The sequence below is a fragment of the Elgaria multicarinata genome, chromosome 21 (genome assembly GCF_023053635.1).
Source record: "Elgaria multicarinata webbii isolate HBS135686 ecotype San Diego chromosome 21, rElgMul1.1.pri, whole genome shotgun sequence".
Lineage (NCBI taxonomy): Eukaryota > Metazoa > Chordata > Lepidosauria > Squamata > Anguidae > Elgaria > Elgaria multicarinata.
In genome coordinates, this window is record NC_086191.1 from 13701858 (window position 1) to 13723972 (window position 22115).

The 22115-nt window shown below is 49.0% G+C and overlaps 2 protein-coding genes across 2 annotated transcripts; one reads left to right on the forward strand and one right to left on the reverse strand.

The window, feature by feature from the left end:
- Window positions 1–734: 734 nt before the first annotated feature.
- On the reverse strand, window positions 735–4066 carry TRMT112 (tRNA methyltransferase activator subunit 11-2). The gene is made up of 4 exons (XM_063145759.1): window positions 3967–4066; window positions 2325–2426; window positions 1236–1328; window positions 735–1009 (listed from the first exon to the last, which is right to left on the reverse strand). Exons 1-4 carry the CDS (start codon window positions 4045–4047, stop codon window positions 908–910), a joined length of 378 nt encoding a protein of 125 aa, XP_063001829.1. The 5' UTR covers window positions 4048–4066; the 3' UTR covers window positions 735–907.
- Window positions 4067–7025: 2959 nt separating this feature from the next.
- On the forward strand, window positions 7026–18916 carry PRDX5 (peroxiredoxin 5). Its single transcript, XM_063145593.1, has 6 exons — window positions 7026–7237; window positions 9766–9900; window positions 11274–11405; window positions 15964–16002; window positions 16931–16995; window positions 18637–18916. Exons 1-6 carry the CDS (start codon window positions 7064–7066, stop codon window positions 18740–18742), a joined length of 651 nt encoding a protein of 216 aa, XP_063001663.1. The 5' UTR covers window positions 7026–7063; the 3' UTR covers window positions 18743–18916.
- Window positions 18917–22115: the final 3199 nt, after the last annotated feature.

A 22115-nucleotide genomic window follows, 5' to 3' on the forward strand; every position in this document is an offset into this window, starting at 1 on the left:
CAGGACGTCAGGCTTTCGCAGCGCCACTCGCCTGTCACCCACAGGAACCGGCAGCAGCAGAGGACTATACCACTTAAGGCTGCAGGTAAGGAAAGCCTTTTTTCAAACCCCATCTAAGTGAAAAACCAGACACCTTAAAAAACACCACCAACCAACCCCCCACCCCCAGCACAACAGGGTGATAGCAGTAAAAGCTCTAGAGAAAGGGCTAGGAAGCCGGCGCCCCTTCTAGATAACTGTCTCCCACCAGCCCCAGCTCATGGTCAATATTGATAGGTGTTGTAGTCCAACAGCATCTGGAGGGATGCAAGTTCTCCACCTCTTACCTAGAATCTTTCTCTGTTGCCATGCTAGTTTTCTACTATTTCCCCCCTACAGTGTAACCCCCCCATTCTGAGACCTCAGGGGTCTGTGACTGGGTTGGGAAACACACACACACACACACACACACGCCGTGGAAGACGTAATTCCCTCTGGGGAAATGTTCCATTCCCCAAGGTAGCAGCAGAGAGGCCAAAGCCAGCCCTGAGCAAGGGCGAAGTCCAAAGCTGCTGGCTACCTACACCAGCTCCATAACCTTATTTCCCAGCCTAGTTAAACACCCACTCTTCAGTCTTGGATGGGTTGTGGGGAACAGCAGTCCTGGTAAAAATCAAATAAAGGCAAAAGTTGAGAAGTAAAGAGCAGAGAGCAACAATGGCAGCAAAATCCTGTACAGTAAGACTGACACTTCGTTCTCTACCTTAAAACTCACATTTATTTAAATATTCGCAGAAGCAACAACTTGGAACATTTTCAGAACATTTCCCAACGGAAAAAAAACATAAAATAAAGGGGTTTGGCCTTCCACAGGAATGGACCACCCCAATCTCGCTTCTCGCAACAGTTCCCTCGAAGCAAAACGGGCTCATGTCTCTTTCTCGCTCAGCAACATGTTGGGGATACCCTTCGTGATGGGAAACTCGTGCCCAGTATCCGGGCATTTCAGGACACCTTCCATCACCTCCACCTGCGAAAGAAGAAACATGAGATGAGCAGCATGCTGTGGGGTGGGGTGGAAAACAGGAGTGGCAGGAGGAAGAGAAGAGAGATGGAGACTCCACGGCTGGAAGAAAATGCGGCTAGATTCCATTCCTAGAAAAGGCAGCAGGTAGCCACAAACTCTTTGCTTGAAGGGAGGCTTCTGTGGGTCATGAGGGGAGAGGGAAACTACAGCCAAGAAGAGGGGCTCTTACCTCCAACAGCACATGATGCACTTTTCGAAGGAAATCCTCGTTTCCCTCGTAGCCGGGGAGGAGCTCCGAGGGCAAGTCTGAGCGGTGACCCAACTGCAAAAGAGGTGCAGAATAGGACACGTCATTTTTGCAACCCTCCTAATTCAGGGACCGGTATTATCGCTTAACCACTGGATGCTGGGAAGTTTATCCCACTGGCAGCTCCTCGGTAGCATTTGGCTGACCAGAGAGTGGCAGAGATAGGACACTGAGCTTGGTCCAAACCTCACACAATCCCCTAGAGGAAGCGTGAGCAGATGTTTTCGACTGCAACTCCCATAATCTTTGACCATTGGCTATGATGGCTGGGGCCAATGGGAGCTGTAATCCAACACATTGCCTAGCTCTGCTTTAGATCAAGCCAGTGCTACAGTTCCACATCTATCTTGGATTTTCCCATTTGATTTTTCCTACTCTCCATAGATGGCCTTCAATGGCTGGAGGATATCAATGTGCTCCTTTGCTCCACCAGGTACATTGTGAATGTGCCTGACAATCCTTGGTGTCTTCCCCCTTCCTCTGGTGGTTCAAGGGCGGGCAAACCAACGGCTCTCAGCCTAATTTCAGATGCTCTTGGAGAGCGATTAATTAGCTCACACCTCTGGCGAGGGATGCCCCCCCACACCTTTCGCTGTGGACTTGCTGACAGCTGGCATGCAGCTTTGACAGATTATCCCTGGGGGAATGTGACCCCCCACCACCACACACACACCAAAATACAAACAAACCATCCTTGTACCGGATGTAAACTGGCTCCTGACTTATGGAAAAAAACACACCTTTCAATGCGTAAATTCCCAGGCGGCTTATTGCAAATGAAGGGAACACAAAACACACCACTAATATATCCCTAAAGCAAGAAAACCCCAATAGCAATCAGTTCTGCTCTTGTCCTGCTGATGCGTTTCCCATTGTGGCAGCTGGGTAACCACTGTGTGAACAGAAAGCTAGACTAGAGAGGCCTTTGGTCTGATCCAGCAGGGCTCTTCTTAAATCTGTAGTTTTCCTTCAGTACCCTGCCCCCATCACCACCAGGAAGCGATGACTCACACTCTCAGCCGCCTCCACCAGTGCACCCCATTCCACTTTGGGAACCATCCGGGCAGTGAACTCCGGGTTGAAGTCTACATTGTTCACTTTCACCTCTGTGGCCTGTTGGAAGAAAATGGAAGAAGAAGAAGAAGAACTTGAGACAAAGAACTAAAATCAAACCTTTCCTCTCCCTGCTCTTCCATAAGTGAGACAGAGCAGGGTCGAAGGAGGAAACGCAAGAAGGATAAAAGAGCATCCCTTTACGTCATGTGCAAAGTCCCAGGTTCAAAATTCCGTTTTAGCCACACACTTACAAATGGTGCAAGTTTAGACAGAAAAAAAGTCCTTCAACTCCCAGCGTTCCCAAGCCAGCAAGAGGTCTTCCTATTTTTTATACCATCTTATTTTGAGAGTTCACACATTATTAAATAATTTTCTTTGCCAAATACACCCTTCTGGATTTTTCAGTACACAAATTATTATTACCTCTAGGGGAAGGTGGGTTTAACCTTCCAATTTCCAAGCTTAACATTGCATACATATTTTGGCTTCTGTTAACAGGGTGGAACAGAGAGCCTCAGAAGTCATTTCCCCTTTGGACTCAACTTGAGTTTCAACTCTGTGAATCCTTAGCAGGTACTAGTTTCCTTATTTGTTCAGGGAGCTGTTTTATTACCAGCACTTTACACTGCAAGGTATATATGGGAAATGCTGGGTCGAAGGTATTGTTTTGATCTCTTTATCCATGAAAATTTTAATTTGTGGGAAAATCCTAGTTTAAAATAGCTTGTAAATCTTATTTTGTGTGTGGGGGAAATTGGGCTTTCTGCAATATTATTAGAATCCTAGAATAGTAGAGTTGGAAGGGGCCTATAAGGCCATCAAGTCCAACCCCCTGCTCAATGCAGGAATCCATCCTAAAGCATCCCTGACAGATGGTTCTCCAGCTGCCTCTTGAAGGCCTCTAGTGTGGGAGAGCCCTCAACCTCCCTAGGTAACTGGTTCCATTGTCGTACTGCTCTAACAGTCAGGAAGTTTTTCCTGATGTCCAGTTGGAATCTGGCTTCCTTTAACTTGAGCCCGTTATTCCGTGTCCTGCACTCTGGGAGGATCGAGAAGAGATCCTGGCCCTCCTCTGTGTGACGACCTTTTAAGTATTTAAAGAGTGCTATCATGTCTCCCCTTCATCTTCTCTTCTCCAGGCTAAACATGCCCAGTTGTTTCAATCTCTCTTCATAGGGCTTCATTCCCTGACCCCTGATCATCCTGGTCGATCATTACTTTAGCTCAACTTCACTTCTCTTCTCTAAGGCCACTTTTAAAACCTCCGACGCTGTCAAAGTAGAGTTTGATTCATCACAGGCTGCTTGTTGGGAGTTTATTCAGCTTAAAACATTTGTTATTTCGGCTTTTTGGTCTTGATGCATTTGGGGTTCTGGATCTCAAATCTTTTAGTACCCAAACCTGTCGCGTAACTTGAGCTGGTTGGAGAGATGTAAACGTGACGGCGGTGTACTCTGCAGGGTTGTTGTGGAGTTAACGGATGAGCTGTGGAGAAAAACCACTATACAAATAGTAAATATTGATTATGAGTATTATGGGGCATCTCAAGAGGCAAATCCCAGCTCCCCCAAGGACACTCTGTGGGAATCCCCGTTACCTGGATACGGAGAGGGAATCCTCCACCGGGCTGCACTCCCCGCACGTGTGAAGTGAGCATGTTGTGTGTCAGGAGCTTCATGATTTCTAGACACCAGACTCAAAACTACAAAAAAAGAGAGGGAGGGAGAAGTGCGCATGCGCGTGACCTTCCACTCGGAACAACTTCCGGTTCGGTTGAAATCTTCCCGCTGTGATGTGTAACCGTCTTTCCCGCACGTGTGGGAAACCTGATTCTGGAGTGCGATAGTTCCGGGTAGGTTTTCATTCCAGCCCACGTGGAGTTTGTTTGCTTGTTTGCTGATCCAAAGACGGTTTGGATAAAGTCTGAAGAGTTTGCAAAGCTTGCAGTTTCTGGTATGCAACAACAACAACAACGAAGTGTAGAAAAGTCACATATTGGGCTGCACAGATCAGTGCAAATGTAGGCAAATACAGAACTGGCTTTCTGATGCAATCAAGTGTCAAAAGCAAAGTTGCAGAAGTTAGCATGCAAAGAAGCTCATGCCAACCCGATCCTAAGGCACGTTCCCTCAGAAGTAGCTCCTACTCCGTGCAGTGAATTTATTTATTTATTTTCATTTCTATACCGCCCAATAGCCGAAGCTGTCTGGGCGGTTCACAAAAATTAAAACCATGAATAGCATAATAAAACAACCAACAATTTAAAAACACAAATACAATGTGAATATTTACTCACATTCAAGAAGGCTTGCGATGTTGTGAATTGCCCAGAGAACATCAGCTGTTGGGTGATATTATTATTATTATTATTATTATTATTATTATTATTATTATTTATTACATTGATATACTGCCTCATAGCTGAAGCTCTCTGGGCGGTTTACAAAAGTTAAAAACAGTAAACAGATTCGTCAACTTGACAGTCTTTTAGAATTTAAAAAAGCAATAAAGACTGATCTATTCCGGCAGTCCTATCCAGTGAAATTTTAGAATGTTTTCAGGATGTTTTAATCATGTTTTAATTCGTTTTAATGTGTATTTTATCTCATGTTTTTATACTGATTGATTTACACTTTGAATTGTTTTAGTTTTTGTGAACCGCCCAGGGAGCTTCGGCTATTGGGCGGTATAAAAATGCAAATAATAATAATAATAATAATAATAATAATAATAATAATAATATAAAAACCCATCAAAAACAACAGTATCCATTTTAAACAACAGTATAAAAACAACTATCCATTTAAACAACAATTCTGGGGGCCGTTAGATTGCCAGTGTGGTGGAGTGGACAGAGGGGGACAACTTGGATTAAAATTCCTACCCTGCCAAGAAGCTCCCTGGAAAATCTTTATTTGTTAGCCCAGTCCACCTCAAAGGGTTGTTTTGAGGATTGGGCAGGAGACACATAGGGTTGGGTTGCATTTAAGACATGGTAGTCTGCAATGTGTATGGGCCCAAACCTTGTAAGGGTGAGTGGCTTGTTCTAGGTTTCCCGGGTGATTTTTGACCTGCTGGGTTTGGACGTCATAACAACCCACACCTGTACAGTATGTACAAGTAAAAATCCAACAATATCCTGCCCAGAGGCTTACAATCTAAGGTCTGCTTTGATCTGCAACATCTTGCAGATGCTTCGCTTGTGTCTTTTACATCTTGCTACCATATGCCATGGGCACATCCTCAAAAGCCAGGAATTGGCAACTTCGAGTGAACAACCTACGATATTTCCATAGGCTGTAATGAGGCAAGAATACACTGTATTGGTGTCTCCTTCCATGACTTCATGTTTGTAACGGGAGGGACCGTAGCTTAGAGGCAGATCACATGTTTTGCATTCAGAAGATCTCATGTGTTGTGAACTGCCCAGAGAGCTTCAGCTATTGGGCGGTATAAAAATGCAATAAATAAATAATAAATAAATAATGCTAATTAAGTGGGCTTGCAACTGGCATGAGTGGGGAGCTAAAATAAGCTACCAGGGCTTATTTCCCCCTGTGATCATGGGTAGTTTGTTAGCCATGCCAACAAACATGGTAATATATATAGTAATAAATAAATCCGTGATCTCGTGCGCCAGTCTATACGGATGTAAACCCTGCTTTGCAAACACTCAGCACCGTACCCGAAGTCACGCTGCAATCCTTCCTTGGTAGGGTGACCCTATGAAAAGGAGGACTGGGCTCCTGTGTCTTTAACAGTTGTATTGAAAAGGGAATTTCAGCAGGTCTCATTTGTATATATGGGGAACCTGGTGAAATTCCCTCTTCATCACAACAGTTAAAGCTGTAAATCTGGACACTCTAGTATAGCTCTTGCAGCTTTAACTGTTGTGATAAAGAGGGAATTTCACCAGGTTCTCCATATATACAAATGACACCTGCTGAAATTCCCATTATTATTATTATTATTATTATTATTATTATTATTATTATTTATTAGACGCCAGGTGAAGACCTTTTTATTCTCCCAGCATTTTAACAATCTCTAAATACATTTCAACTTGGTGTTTTAAATTTGCAATTTTGCATTGCTGCTGTTTTGATCTAGTTGAGTTTTTATATTGTATTTTATATTATGGTTTTATACTGTTGTTTTATACTTCGAATGGTTTTAATTTTTGCGAACCGCCCAGAGAGCTCTGGCTATTGGGCGGTATAAAAATGTAATAAATAAATTAATTAATAAATAAAATACTGCCCAATAGCCGAAGCCCTCGAACCAATAGCTCTTTTCTATGCAACGGTTAAAGATCCAGGAGCCCTGTCCTCCTTTCCATAGGGTCACCCTACTTTACTCACAAGTAAGCCTATGCTTACTTGTGAGTAAAGCATAGGCGTACTTGTGAGTAAGCATAGGCTTACTCACAAGTAAGCCCTTTTTTTTGTCCTGCGCTGCAACCATGTAGGCTGCGCTCCCTTGCACGCTTACGAGGGAGTAAGTGCCGTGGGGGAGCAGTGGGGCTTACTTGCGAGTAAATGAGGTAGCCATCAGTGGCATGCAAATGAGATGCAGATGAGCCACCCGCCTGCCCAGCCTTTGCGGGAGCGGCGGCGGCGCGCGCTTGCACAACCCGAGCAGAACGAGGAGGAGGAGGAGGAGGAGGAGGAGGACTTCAAAGGCCGCGGGTTGCTATGGCAGCCGTCACTCAAGCGATTTCCATGGCAACGGGGTGGAGAGGAGCAGCGGGGTTGGCTTTGCTGAGCCGTTGGGGAGCCAGTCCCGGTTCCCCGCCCGGACGAGGTCGAGCGGCTTGGGTGACCCTGCGGCGGCCCTTTGGATCCACGGCGGCCATGGCGGCTCTCAAGGTGAGGCTGCGGAGCGGGGCCCCGCGGGCCGCCCTGCCAGGGGAAGCGGGGGTCCCCAGCGCTGCCCCTGTCCCCTGTCTCCGCCGCGTAGGACAGCGGCAATGCAGTGTAGAGGACAGGACGCCCCCACTCCCGGCCCCATAGAAACCCAGGTCTGGGTCCATGCAGTGCAAAAGCCCCAATGCAAAAGGGCAGCAATGTAGAGGACAAGACGCCCCCACTCCCGGCCCCATAGAAGCCCAGGTCTGGGTCCATGCAGTGCAAAAGCCCCAATGCAAAAGGGCAGCAATGTAGAGGACAAGACGCCCCCACTCCCGGCCCCATAGAAGCCCAGGTCTGGGTCCATGCAGTGCAAAAGCCCCAATGCAAAAGGGCAGCAATGTAGAGGACAAGACGCCCCCACTCCCGGCCCCATAGAAGCCCAGGTCTGGGTCCATGCAGTGCAAAAGCCCCAATGCAAAAGGGCAGCAATGTAGAGGACAAGACGCCCCCACTCCCGGCCCCATAGAAACCCAGGTCTGGGTCCATGCAGTGCAAAAGCCCCAATGCAAAAGGGCAGCAATGTAGAGGACAAGACGCCCCCACTCCCGGCCCCATAGAAGCCCAGGTCTGGGTCCATGCAGTGCAAAAGCCCCAATGCAAAAGGGCAGCAATGTAGAGGACAAGACGCCCCCACTCCCGGCCCCATAGAAGCCCAGGTCTGGGTCCATGCAGTGCAAAAGCCCCAATGCAAAAGGGCAGCAATGTAGAGGACAAGACGCCCCCACTCCCGGCCCCATAGAAACCCAGGTCTGGGTCCATGCAGTGCAAAAGCCCCAATGCAAAAGGGCAGCAATGTAGAGGACAAGACGCCCCCACTCCCGGCCCCATAGAAGCCCAGGTCTGGGTCCATGCAGTGCAAAAGCCCCAATGCAAAAGGGCAGCAATGTAGAGGACAAGACGCCCCCACTCCCGGCCCCATAGAAGCCCAGGTCTGGGTCCATGCAGTGCAAAAGCCCCAATGCAAAAGGGCAGCAATGTAGAGGACAAGACGCCCCCACTCCCGGCCCCATAGAAACCCAGGTCTGGGTCCATGCAGTGCAAAAGCCCCAATGCAAAAGGGCAGCAATGTAGAGGACAAGACGCCCCCACTCCCGGCCCCATAGAAGCCCAGGTCTGGGTCCATGCAGTGCAAAAGCCCCAATGCAAAAGGGCAGCAATGTAGAGGACAAGACGCCCCCACTCCCGGCCCCATAGAAGCCCAGGTCTGGGTCCATGCAGTGCAAAAGCCCCCATGCAAAAGGGCAGCTTTGGACTACCTCCCTTTTCAGGAAAGGTGACAACATCTGGGATTGTTTAGCTTAGGGGAAAGGCGAGAGAGGAGAGACATGACAGAAGTGTACAGAATTGTGGTGGTGGAGGAGAGGGAAACATTTTCTCCCTCTCCCATAACAGATAAAAAAAAGAAGGACTTCTTCACTCAGTACAGAATTAAACTGTGGAACCCGCTGCCACAAGACGTAGCGATGGCCACCAGTTTGGACAGGTTTCAAAGGGGGTTGGATAAATCCCTGGAGGAGAAAGCTATCAATGGCTACAAGTCTTGAGAGCGCTGTGTGCTGCCTTCTGGATCAGAGGCATCAGTTGCTGGGGAGGGTGGTCTTGCACTCGTGTCCTGCTTGTGGGTTCTGCTTGTTGCTGGACTTCATGGACTCATGGTCTTCCTTCAGCATGGGTGTTCTTATGTTCCTGGCCATTGGCCGAACTGGATGGGGCTTATGGGAGGTGCAGTCCAAAACATCTGTTGGGTACCAGACTGCCCATTCTTGCAGTAAGATATCAGCAGGTTTGGGGGGGGAAACTGCAAGGTTTGCAAAATATCTTTAGAAAAAAGTACTGTTGAGAGATGCAACATCTAGAAGGACTGTTTAGAACAGTGGTTCTCAACCTTCCTAATGCCGCGACCCTTTAATACAGTTCCTCATGTTGTGGTGACCCCCAACCATAAAATTATTTTCGTTGCTACTTCATAACTGTAATTTTGCTACTGTTAGGAATCGTAATGTAAACATCTGATATGCAGGATGTATTTTCATTGTTACAAATTGAACGTAAGTAAAGCATAGTGATTAATCACAAAAACAATATGTAATTATATGTTGTGTATGTGATAGGGTTGGTGTGATGATGTCATCATGCCGGGCACTCGTATGTGGGCGTATCTGCGTGTGGGCGGACACTCCTGGAGACGGATAGAGGAGCGGTTTCTCGGTTCCTAAGACCATCGGAAATATGTGTTTTCCAATGGTCTTAGGCGACCCCTGTGAAAGGGTCGTTCGACCCCCAAAGGGGTCGCGACCCACAGGTTGAGAACCGCTGGTTTAGAAGGACAACTTGCACAAGAATATGTCCGTGCTGCGGGTGTTCTTCTGGAGAAGGCTGCGTGTGACCCGGTCTCCTCTCCAAGTGGCCAAAACTGACTGAGTGCAAGTTAGTGGAGGAAAAAGATCCCTGCTGCGCTTTAAACCTTTGCCTCCTCTTCTCGCCAGGTTGGAGACAAACTTCCCAGCGTGGAGGTCCACGAGGGAGACCCCGGCACCAAAGTGAACGTGGCGACCCTGTTCAAAGGCAAGAAAGGCATCTTGTTCGGGGTGCCTGGGGCATTCACCCCAGGTTGTTCAAATGTGAGTTATGTCCTCGGGTGTGTTCGCTGGGATCCCGTTCAGCGACGTACTCCCATCTATGCGGGGATGCCCTTAAGGCTGGTCCGAAAGCTGCAGCTACTCCGGAATATGCAGCAGAGCGGTTGTTGTCTAAGGATGCCCCCTTTCAACCTGCAGTGGCTGCTTATCTACTACCAAACTAAGTTTAAGGTTTCGTTATTTGGGGACCAGGGTATTGGAAAGAGTGCCCTCGCCCTTACCAGCCTCTGTGGAACTCCCTGCCTGTTGATGTCAGGCAGACACTGATGCCGTTTCGTTTTCAGTGACCACTGAAGAAATTTTGATTTTAACAAGCCTAGCCATCCCTGATGGTTTTCTTGACATAATTGAATTTTAGAGATTTTAATTCTGTATATTTTAAATTTTTTATTTATTATTATTATTATTCACCGCTCTGGAATTTTATTGGATGTAGCGCAGTATATATTGCGTCCAGTTCTGGGCTCCACAATTCAAGAAGGACGCAAACAAGCTGGAGCGGGTTCAGAGGAGGGCAACCAGGATGATCAGGGGTCTGGAAACAAAGCCCTATGAAGAGAGACTGAAAGAACTGGGCATGTTTAGCCTGGAGAAGAGGAGATGGAGGGGAGATATGAGAGCACTCTTCAAATACTTAAAAGGTTGTCACACAGAGGAGGGCCAGGATCTCTTCTCAATCCTCCCAGTGTGCAGGACACGGAATAACGGGCTCAAGTTAAAGGAAGCCAGATTCCAGCTGGACATCAGGAAAAACTTCCTGACTGTTAGAGCAGGAGGACAATGGAAGTAGTGAACTAGGGAATTTGTCAGTTACCTAGGGAGGTTGTCAGTTTCATAGGGAGGTGTGGGCTCTCCCACACTAGAGGCCTTCAAGAGGCAGCTGGACAGCCACCTGTCAGGGCTGCTGTAGGGTGGATTCCTGCATTGAGCAGGGGGTTGGACTCCATGGCCTTGTAGGCCCCTTCCAACTCTGCTATTCTATGATTCTATGATTCTAAATCTTCCAAATAATCTAAAACTCGATGGTAGAGTGCCAAGACTTCTCAGGAAAGCTGGAACCATGGTTTAAAAACCCCAAAGCTTTGGAGCTCAAACCAAGACACTGATCGGTGCACCCCCTCAAGATCTACACTCAGGGAGGTGTCCTGGCAATTTCTTGGCCGCCTTTCAGGGCAAGCAGAAACATTTCACATGTTTTTGTGGGTTTTTAATTATTGTTTTCAAGTGTTTTTACCTTATGTGAACCGCCCAGAGAGCTTCGGCTATGGGGCAGTATACAAATGCAATAAATAATAATAATAACAATAGCAGCAGCCCTGATAGTCTTTTTTTCTGCCCTGGGCCCTCCAACATAGACCCACCTTCCAGGCTACGTGGAAAAGGCAGGTCAGCTCAAGGGTAAAGGCGTGGAAATCATTGCCTGCTTGTCCGTCAACGACGTCTTCGTCATGAACGCCTGGGGAAAGGCTCATCAAACCGAGGGAAAGGTAGGAAAACTGCGGCTATCTTTCTTTTTAAAACCAAAAGCCACGTTTCTAACCCTTACGGTTGCTAGAGAAGTTCAGAAGTGCGCGGGCAGCGCCCGGTGACATCTGGGAAGACCGGAAGGTAGCTGACTAAGACAGCTGGCAGCCAGACGGCTGGCTCTCCCAACGCCTTCGCCCCTTACACAAGGTTCCTTTTATTTCGCAAGTGTGAACGCCACTCACAGGTTTCATCAAGTGCCAGGCTTCAGAAGACCGGAGATCAGAGAGGCGGCTCCTGTGGGTTGGCGCCTAGATCCTCCACCCGCCCCACACGCAAACCCCAGAGTTTATATCCAGTGGTGCCTTCCTTCTCCCTCGACCGAGGGGTCTCTGGACAGTTTTGCCCGCATTCCACAAGGGCCCCTCCTGCCGGTCTCTTGTTATATTGTACCTTTGCAAGGATTTTCATTGCTGGCTGCTTCAGGAGCTAGCCTTGGCTGCAACGGAGGCTAGAAATGTAATAAATGAAGCAGGGTTGGGCAACCTCAGGCCCAGGGAGCGAATCCAGCCCTTTTGAGGCCCAGTGGTTATCAGATGGTCTCTGGCCCTTACAGCGTTTCCCCCTGGCCACCGGCTTTGGTGGGCTTCCCCCCCCCACCCCCCGGTTCTAAAAGTTTGAAATACCTGTGTGCCGAGGCTTAGTTACTAGCCGTAAGAGCTTGAAGCTAAACTAGGCTGGTATTTTTGCCTTGCCCCATTTTCCTTTCTGCCCCATCTGTTGGGTGGGGCACCATTCCTTTTCGCAGCCCTTTGTGCCAAAGAATGTGCCTCCGCTCAGGGAAGACGAGCCACAGGAGGTTGAATGCTTCCTCTCTCCCCCCACGCCCTCCCAAATAAGAATTTAGCCAGAATTTAGAGGGCTTGGCTGAATACAAACCAGGAGCAACAGAACCCTGTGTAAACCCCCCGCCCCGCCCCCCAAAAAGAGCAAAGGCAGACGCACCAGGCTGTTTCATTCTCCTGGGCCTGTATCTCCAGAGAGCCGGAGGCTTGTAATTAATCAAACGTTTCTTCTTAATCCGAAGACGGCGTGTTAATGAACTGGGAGGGCGGGAGGAAAAGGAAGATGACGGTAACTAGGCCCGAGGGAATCGCTTCAGCACTCAAGTGGCAGGGCAGATTTCGGCATGTTCTAAGGGCCGAACAACACGCTACGTTAAATGCCTCGCGTGTCAGCGATACGATGCCAAGGAGATTTTCCTTGCTTTCTTAACCCACCCGCAAGCGAGGGGAAGGAATGTAAAGACAAAAAATGTTTGGGTGGGAAGATTTTTCTATGAAGCGGGGAAATTCGTATTTCCTTTTCTCGGGAGGCCAAAGTGGGCCCCATGGCATGGAACACTTCGACCATCAACCCCATTTATTCATCATAAACATTTATCATATTTATTGTTTTCTAATTCTTGCCAGCGTTGTAGATTTTATTTATGGACAGGTCTCCGCGGTTTGTTTTCCTGTTTTCACTGAGAGCTTCGTCGGAACAAACGCCATGACGAGTCGGATAAATTATTGTATGGTCAACATCTTCAAAGGTGTTTTTTCAGGCTACAAGCGGACCGGCTGTTTCATCTGGAGGGGTTTACACCCCATAATAATCTTTGAAGCTGTTGACCATACAATAATTTACGGCTTTCAGCCGACTCGTCATGGCGTTTGTTCCGACGAAGCTCTTAGTGAAAACAGGAAAACAAACCGCGGAGACCTGTCTATAAATAAAATCTACAACGCTGGCAAGAATTAGAAAAGAATAAATACGATAAATATTTATGATGAATAAATGGGGTTGATGGTCGAAGTGTTCCATGCCATGGGGCCCACTTTGGCCTCTTGAGAAAAGGAAATATGAATTTCCCCGCTTCACAGAAACGGCCTGGTGTAGGAGGGTCAAACATTCCCTTCCATGGCACCAATAAAAACCAGAGATGTTATAGCTGTGCTTCAGAAGTTTGTTTTGTTTTTAAAGCAAGGAGGATCCTTTCTCAGGTTTTGCACATCGCGTGCGGTTTGGCCACCAGCTCCCAGAGGTTTAGGAAACACTGCCCGACAGGCACAGCCACGCCCAGACCAATGCTGCCCGTGCCCTTTTATAACTTTCCCCCAATTAATTCGGCATTATTCGCCTTGTTTCATGAGGATGCAAGGGATTGCATAGCCAAGGGCTGGGAGCCGCCAACCTAGAGCTGAGGTGGGGAGAGGCAAGGATTGACTTCTCCAGAGCCAGTCTGCCTGTGCCCCCCACCCCGGGTCTCGGAAGTGGTTTCTGCCCTATGCTTCAGGCGAGGAACAGTCTGTGCTGGCAAGGTGGGTTGCGTAACTCCAGGAACGGCTCTGTCGTTCATTATGCAATAGCAGACTTGCGACAGAGTGTCTCTGTGGCGTAAGGATTGCCTTTCTAGGTCAGATTGAAGTCCACCCAGCCCGGTTCGCGGTTTCCAACAGGGGACAGCCAGGTTCTTCTGGGAATCTTGCAAAGCAGGGCACGAGAGGGGTTACCTTTTCCTCTGGCTGGTCTCCAGCATCTGGTATTCAGAGATACAGCGCCTCCGCCCATGGAGGTTCCATTAATCGTAACCCTATACACACTGACCTGTGAGTGAGCCCCACAGGGCTCAATGGGACTGACTTCTGAGAAGGTCTGTGTGGGAATGTGCTGTAATTCTGGGACACAATGTCGCGTGTGGCAGCGGTGGTGTCCATAAACCGATTGCACACGACTTCCTGTTGCCTGGTGTAAACATGAGAGTCAGTGTGGTGTAGTGGCTAAGGTGTTGGGCTGGGAGCCGGGAGATCCGGGTTCTAGTCCCCACTCGGCCATGGAAAGCCACTGGGTGGCTTTGGGCCAGTCACAGACTCTCAGCCCAACCTACCTCACAGGGTGGTTGTTGTGAGGATAACATGGAGAGGAGGAGGAGGGTTATATACGCCGCCTTGGGTTCCTTGGAGGAAAAACGGCGGGATAGAAAGGTGATAAATAAATATGTTTCCAGGGCCATGCACCAAACGCCTTACGCGGCCCCCTGGACAACGGACGGACTGTGGACTGGCACTTAGGAATTGGAGGCGTGTGTCACCTCTTCGCAACCGGCATTGCCAAGCTGCGGTCCTCCTCATTCAAACAGCTGCTGCCGTCTGTTGGTGTTGCAGCCTGTTTTGCAGTGTTCCTTCACGCAGTCTTGGATTTCACCTCACGCCTGGTCACCAAAACCCTGTGCAGCCGGTGACCTGGCTGGCGAGGGGATGGGGTGCTCTGTCCCTCCTGTACGCCCAGCGTAGACACCCCAGAAGAAGGTCGCCTTCCCCATGCCCAGAAATGAGCTGCCGGAAGAGTGATGGAGCTTTCCATCTGTCGGTCATCTCCCAGCCAGCTATAATTCCTTTGTTTGTAGTGCAAGCTGCCGACTTAAGTTTATTTATTTATTCATTCATTTATTTTATTAGATTTATATACCGCCCCACAGCCGAAGCTCTCTGGGCGGTTTACAACAATTAAAAATAGTAAACATTAAAAGTATACAAAAATTAAAAAAACATAAAAACAGTATAAAAACAACAGTATCCATTTAAAAACAACAATTCTGGGCTCCATTAAAAACAAACTTAACGTTGTTAAATGCTGTTAAAATGCCTGGGAGAAGAGAAAAGTCTTGACCTGGCGCTGAAAAGATAACAATGTTGGCGCCAGGCGAGCCTCATCAGGGAGATCATTCCACAGTCGGGGGGCCACCACCAAAAAGGCCCTCTCCCTTGTTGCCATCCTCCGAGCTTCCCTCGGAGTAGGCACTCGGAGGAGGACCTTAGATGTTGAGCGCAGTGTACGGGTACGTTCATGTCGGGAGAGGCGTTCCATCAAGTCTTGCGGTCCCAAGCCATGTAGGGCTTTATAGGTTAAGACCAGCACCTTGAATTGGGCTCGGAAACATATAGGCAGCCAATGCAAGCGGGCCGGAATCGGTGTTATACGTTCGAACCTTCTGGTTCCAGTTATCAATCTGGCCGCTGCATTTTGCACAAGCTGCAGCTTCCGAACCGTCTTCAAAGGCTGGCCCACATAGAGGGTATTGCAGTAATCTAATTTGGAGGTTACCAGAGTGTGGACAACTGAAGCTAGGTTATCCCTGTCCAGATAGGGGCGTAGCTGGGCCACCAGCTGGAGTTGGTAGAAAGCACTCCGTGCCACCGAGGCCACCTGAGCCTCAAGTGACAAAGGTGGTTCTAGGAGAACCCCCAAGCTACGAACCTGCTCCTTCAGGGGGAGGGCAACCCCATCCAGAACCGGTTGAACGCCCAGTTCTGGATGGGGTTGCCCTCCCACTGAAGGAGCAGGTTCGTAGCTTGGGGGTTCTCCTAGAACCAACTTTGGAGGAACCACCCACCAGCAGCATCTCAGTCTTATTTACAAGTCTGCCTTAAACAGTCTTAATTCTTGCTCCCCGCCCCAGTGGTTGCAACCGCCGCAATTCCCCTTTCGTACCCGCAGCAGGGCTATTTAACCTCCGGGTTTGCCTTGTCTCCTCCACAGGTGCGGATGCTGGCGGATCCAACAGGAGCGTTTGGGAAGGTAATGAAATAATCTGATCCTAGGACGGCCTGCCAGGATTCCTGTCCTCCTTGGTCCTCTAAAACATACATTTCTGGATGGGATGGGTGACACCTTTGTCTGCCAGGGACTGCATTCCCTTTATTTATTTATTTATTTATTTTATTTAAGCATTTTTATGCCGCCATTCAGCCAAAAAAGGCTCACATGGCGGCTTACAAAAGTATTTCTTGACAGGCCCTGCCCACAGGCTTACAATCTAAAAGACATGACACAAGAGGAAAGAGGATTGGGAGGGAGGAGGAGGAGGGAAAAGGAAAGCAAATTCAGGCACTACAATCTTAGTTGCAAAGTTCAGCATTGACAGTTGGCAGCAGGAGGGAGGAGGCTCTCAGCTGGAGCTGGAGCCAGGCACGATGGAGAGGTGCCTGGCTGCTGCTTCCTCCCTCACTGGTGGCCTCTGCAGAGACAGTTGGTAGCAGGAGGGAGGGGGCTCTCAGCTGGAGCTGGACTCAGGCATGATGGAGAGGTGCCTGGCTGCTGCTTCCTCCCTCGCTGGTGGCCTCTGCAGAGACAGTTGGTAGCAGGAGGAAGGGGGGCTCTATGGTAATCTGTCGGGGCCAGGGAGCGGGGAGAGGCCACCTTTAATCTGTCCTAAGTATCCCACCAATGCTACATGTATGGAAAAGCCTGCAGGCCCCCTCAGACTCAAGGCTGGTGTGCAAGACAGGTCAAAAGCCTCAGCCCCTTGATTTTAATCTCTGCACCAAGCACGCCCCCACTAATTCTGGGTAGTTCCTTGTTTAACCGCCCCATCCCAAAGCTTGGTTGTTTTTCTTTAATGGCTCCTGCAAAGGTGTGGGCTTCTGGGTTTTTTTTTTAATTTTATTTTATTTTGCAGCGCTCTCCAAAGCCTTTAGATCTCTCCCGCTTACGTTTTCCCCTACAGGCCACAAACCTCTTGCTGGATAAGGAACCGCTCCGAGAGCTCTTTGGGACCAACCGCTCTAAACGGTAAGGCATAAGTGGGGCCTGCAGGCAGGAAGAACAGGGGCTTCCCGCCTGTGTGATGGGGAAAGAGAGAGAGAGGCCTCCGTTTAGCTTTGCCTGGGTTTTAAGGTCTTGGAGGCTCGTCTCTGGGTGCCATTGCGATCGGAGGGACATTTGATGGGGACACGAGGCAGGGCCTTCTTGGTGGCTGCTCCCTGGCTGTGGAACACCCCGCCCAGCTCCTTCTGCCAGCATGCAAAGATGTTTCAATTCAGGCAGGCCTTCGGCACGTCAGCTATGGCTGAAGTGGCTTAAATTGTGTGCTGTTTTTTATTTCTTTCATTCTGGTGTTTTACGTGTCCTTTTAACTGATTTGTTTTCACGATGGTTTGAATTAAGTTTTTTTTTTTTTTAATCTTGACATTATTGTCAGCCGCCTTGAGCAACATTTCATAGCGGAAACGCAGGATGTAAATCAATAAATAGCACATAACCCTCAATCCACCCATTCCCTCACTCCTCTTCCTGCCACTTGTAAGGCCCGAGTTTCCTATAACGATGTTGTTTTTGAAAGTTACAGGCAGAGGGCTCTAGTTTGGCTAAAAATAGGGGAAGCCGTAAGCCCTCTCTCCCCCCCCCCCCGCCCTTCCCCAGCCAGCGTTGTAAGACCCTTCATGAGTTGAGGTGTAGGCGCAAAGGCGTCCTTGCCTTGGAAGTCCCTGCATGCAGAAGAGACGAGGCAGGCGGAGCCATGCAGAAGGGGGGCGAGCTAAAGATGCAGTCCGACAGCTGCTTTTGACATGGGCAGCGCTTTCAAGTGAGTAACACGTGAAGAGGTGGGTGGGACAGCATCATAGAAGGGACCTTAGAGGCCATTTAGTCCAACCCTTTTTCAGTGCAAGAACCCGGCAACTACTGCTTCCTTGACAGATGGCCGTCCAGTCTCTGTTCTAGCTTTGGATTAGGGGGTGGGGTTTCTGGTAGGGCTGTGCACGGACCCCCCCGATCCGCTTCGGGCTGATCCGCCTGTCCCCCGCTTCGCTCTGCAGAGTGAGATCCGGCTCTGTCGCCACATGGACGGCGGCACCAGGTAAGCCAACCCCCCCACCCCCTTACCTGTGTCCATCGTCACGGGCTTCAATTGAGGCACTGGCTTGAAGCCGGAAGAGGCCACTTCAGGCTTCAACTGGGGCCTCAATTGAAGCCCGCAACAGACGCAGGTAAGATTCCCTCCTCCCTGCCCCCTTACCTGGCTCCATCACTGTCGCCACAGGGACTGCGGCAGCGCCAGATGAGTCCCCCTCCCCCCCCCCACTTACCTGCATCCGGAGCTCAGGATCGAGGCGATCCTCTTTGCCTCGATCCGCAGCCCCCCCCAACTCGCTTCTCAGCCTTTTCTGGAGGCGAATCAGGGCGCTCCTATGTCGCTTCTCCGAAGCGAAGCGGAGCACAGCCCTAGTTTCTAGATTCCATTCATGCCCCCCCCCCCAATAATTCAGGGACTGCTTTGGAGTCACACAGAGTTCTTTCTCGGGGGAAACACACTTACCAGCTAGTTTCTAGTCTGGTCTAGCTGCTAAGTAGATTTCTCCTTGGGCCAGAAACAGATGGCTCCTTCACCCCGCGGTTGCTCACCCTCTCTCCCTCTCCTGTCCCATTTTACAGGTTCTCCCTGGTGGTGCAGGATGGCGTGGTGACGGCCCTAAACGTGGAAGAGGATGGGACCGGCCTCACCTGCAGCTTGGCCAACAACATTGTATCTCAGCTCTGAGCCCCGGATACTTGGGTCCCAACCTGGCTCCTGTGGGCTGACGCAGCATCTAGGATTTGGCCTAAATTAGTGCACTGGGAGGCAGTGCACTTTATGCAGTTGCTTTAACCCTTTCGCTGTTGGCTCTGTTCTCTTGGGTATAAACAGCTTGCAATAAAACTATCCTGGGTTGTCTGTTTTGCTCTTGCTTGTGTTTCTAGCTCGTTAGACGTAACAAACAGTTTAGCCTTTGATAGGTGGCGTAACTTGGCCGTGAACATCATTACATCGTAAAGCTTTTTTCTTTTTTACAGCGCAATGCTATGCATGTTGCGTTCCGCGGACATTACTCCTCGGTAAATGAATCACAGCCTTAGTCAGCGAGCTTCCTGCCCGTGTGATCTGCTTTTGCATTTCCTAGAGGTAAGCTGTTAGCCATTGCGTGAAACAGGATGATAGACTAAATGGCCCTTCAGTCATTAATCAATGAGGGCGCACACGTGCATTTATTCAGCCTGTTTTGGTGTGTTATTGTAACAGAAGTAGTAAAGACAACTTTTCCTCCTAACTATACAAAGTTTAAAAAAAAATTAAATACACTGCATCTGAATTGATCTCCTTGCAGTTCTTTCTGTCACTCGGGATCTTTATTTGGTACAAGAAAGACAACCTGATAAAGTTATCACTCATCGTCCTAACATCCCTCCATGGAGTTCTGTGGACTTCAAAGAGGTTCTCATGGGTTTTTCCCAGCATTGGCGCATTCAATAAATGGATAGCGTATTCCATGAAAAGAATCCATTTGGCCTCTGCACCTGAAGATGTCAGAGGAAACAGAGCAGTAAAAACTCTGCATGCCTTTAGAATCATAGAAAAGCAGAGTTGGAAGGGGCCTACAAGGCCATCAAGTCCAACCCCCTGCTGGAAGCATGCAGAAATAACCTTCCTGTTATCCAACAGGGAAGGGTGCTTTCCAGATGGTTTGGTCTCCAGCTCCCTAGACTGACACTCTATTCTCAAAATGGCTATTGAGATGTTGAGGCTGTTGTGCTCAGAGTGACCACAAGAAGATAACCTTTAAATATTTTGATGCGCTAAACACTGCTACTCAGTGGTGGCCACAAGAGGGCACCCTATTAAGTCTCAAAATGGCAATTTTAGCTGATCAGGCTGCCATAATGATAATAATGATAATGATAATAATTTTATTTGTTACCCGCCTCTCCGTCTAGATCGAGGCAGGGTAGAACACAAATAAAAATACCAGAAAACACATACAAGTAATTCAAACGTTTAAATGTTAATGACTTATAATTTTGTTGTGTATTTTAAACCCCCTTTTTTTTTTTACATTTCTTTTCCTAGGTTTTACAATGTATGTTTTAAACTTTGTAAGGCCGCCTTGAGGCCCAGTATTGGGCAAAAGGATGGGATACAAATAAATATAATAGTAGTAATAAACAGTGCATCATTAAAAGCAGCACACAATTAAAAAAGGCATCTTAAAATTTAACTGGGTAGGCCTGCCAGAAGAGATCAGTGTTTATGGCTTTCTTAAATTCTGGAAGACTGTTAAGTTGACGAATCTCTCCCGGCAGGTCATTCCATAATCTGGGAGCGGCAGAAGAGAAGGTCCTCTGGGTAATAGTTGTCAGCCTGGTTTTTGTTGATTGGAGGAAATTCTTCCTAGAGGACCTGAGTGAGCGGGGCGGATTGTACGGGAGGAGGCGATCCTGCAGGTAACCTGGACCCAAACCATGTGGGGCTTTAAAGGTGATAACCAACACTTTATACTTCACCCGGAAACTAATTGGCAGCCAGTGAAGAGATTTTAAGACTGGTGTAATGGGGTCTCCCCTAGGTGTACCGGTGACCAGCCTGGCTGCCATATTTTGAACTAGTTGGAAGTTTCCGGACTAGGCACAAAGGTAGCCTTATGTAGAGCGCATTGCAGAAGTTGAGCCTCGAAGTTACCAGCGCGTGCACGGCCGTCTTTAGGTCTTCTTACTCTAGGAAGGGGCACGGCTGGCATATCAGCTGAAGCTGATAGTAGGCACTCCTGGCCATAATCAGGCCTGAAGCCAGATTGAAATGGATCTAGATAATCTGTGTCATCCAGGAATCCCTGGAGTTGGGAGGCCACCACACGCTCCAATACCTTTCCCAAAAATGGGATGTTGGAGACTGGCCGGTAGTTATCCAATACAGTGGGGGCCAAGGAGGGCTTTTTCAGTGTGGGTCTTACCACTGCCTCCTTCAAACAGGCTGGGACCCTTCCTTGGCGAAGGGAGGCATTGACCCGCTCAGCCAGACCCCCTCTGGCAGCTTTTTTAAGCCAGGAAGGGCACGGACCTAGTGTACACGTGGTGGCTCTCACCAATCCAAGGACCCTGTCCACATCATCAGACTGTGCAAATGGAAAGGTACCCAATAATACTGGTCAAGCAGGTGCCAAAGTTACATTCACTGGGTCTGTATCAACAATAGCATCCAAGTCAGAGCGGATCCGAGCGATTTCATCTGCAAAGTGCTGGGCAAATTGGTCACAGTGGTCTGTCGAAATCTCCTCTTGGGGGGCCAGAGTGTAGAAGGCCCCTGACCACCCGAAACAGCTCCGCTGGACGGCTGCTTGCAGACGCAGTAGTGGCAGAGAGAAAAAGTTTTTTCGCTGCCCGAATTGCGTCGGAGTAGGCCTTCAAATAGGCTCTAGCCTGTGTTCGATCAGATTTACTCTGAGTTTTCCGCCAACGTCGTTCCAGCCTACGTCTCACTTGTTTCATTGCTGCCAGTTCACTGGAAAACCAGGGGGCTGGTGTGGCTCCACAACGTGAGAGAGGACGCTCAGGAGCAATCGTGTCCACCGCCCTGGCCATTTCTCCATTCCAGAGATCGACCAGGGCTTCGACAGAATCACCTGCCGAGGCAACAGGAAAATCCCCAAGAGCCATCAGGAAACCATTTGGATCCATCAGCCTCCTGGGGCTGGCCATCTTAATCGGTCCTCCACCCCTGCAGAGGTTCTGAGTGCCAGCAAGTCTAAACCCCACCAGGGAGTGATCTGCCCATGACAACGGAACTATAGAAAGTTCCTCCACTCTCAGATCCCTGTCACCCCATCCAGGACAGAAAACAAGGTCCAAAGTGTGCCCAGCAACATGGGTGGGACCAGATACTATTTGGGACAGACCCATAGTTGTCATGGCGGACATGAAGTCCTGAGCTTCTCCAGACAGGACAGCCTCCACATGGATATTGAAATCCCCCAGAACAACAAGCCGTGAGGACTCCAACACCAAATCTGAGACTATCCCGGCTAGCTCAGGAAAGGAGACTGTTGAACAGCGGGGTGGACGGTACACCAACAGAATCCCTAATCTATCCCAGGCACCCACCT

Coding starts and splice junctions, on each gene's coding strand:
- PRDX5 (XM_063145593.1), top strand. CDS start 7,064: ATGGCAGCCGTCACTCAAGCGATTTCCATGGCAACGGGGTGGAGAGGA. Junction 11,406..15,963: donor CTCATCAAACCGAGGGAAAG/GTAGGAAAACTG, acceptor TCTCCTCCACAG/GTGCGGATGCTGGCGGATCC. Junction 16,003..16,930: donor CAACAGGAGCGTTTGGGAAG/GTAATGAAATAA, acceptor TTTCCCCTACAG/GCCACAAACCTCTTGCTGGA.
- TRMT112 (XM_063145759.1), bottom strand. CDS start 4,047: ATGAAGCTCCTGACACACAACATGCTCACTTCACACGTGCGGGGAGTG. Junction 1,329..2,324: donor TGGTGGAGGCGGCTGAGAGT/GTGAGTCATCGC, acceptor CCTCTTTTGCAG/TTGGGTCACCGCTCAGACTT. Junction 1,010..1,235: donor TGCATCATGTGCTGTTGGAG/GTAAGAGCCCCT, acceptor CTTCTTTCGCAG/GTGGAGGTGATGGAAGGTGT.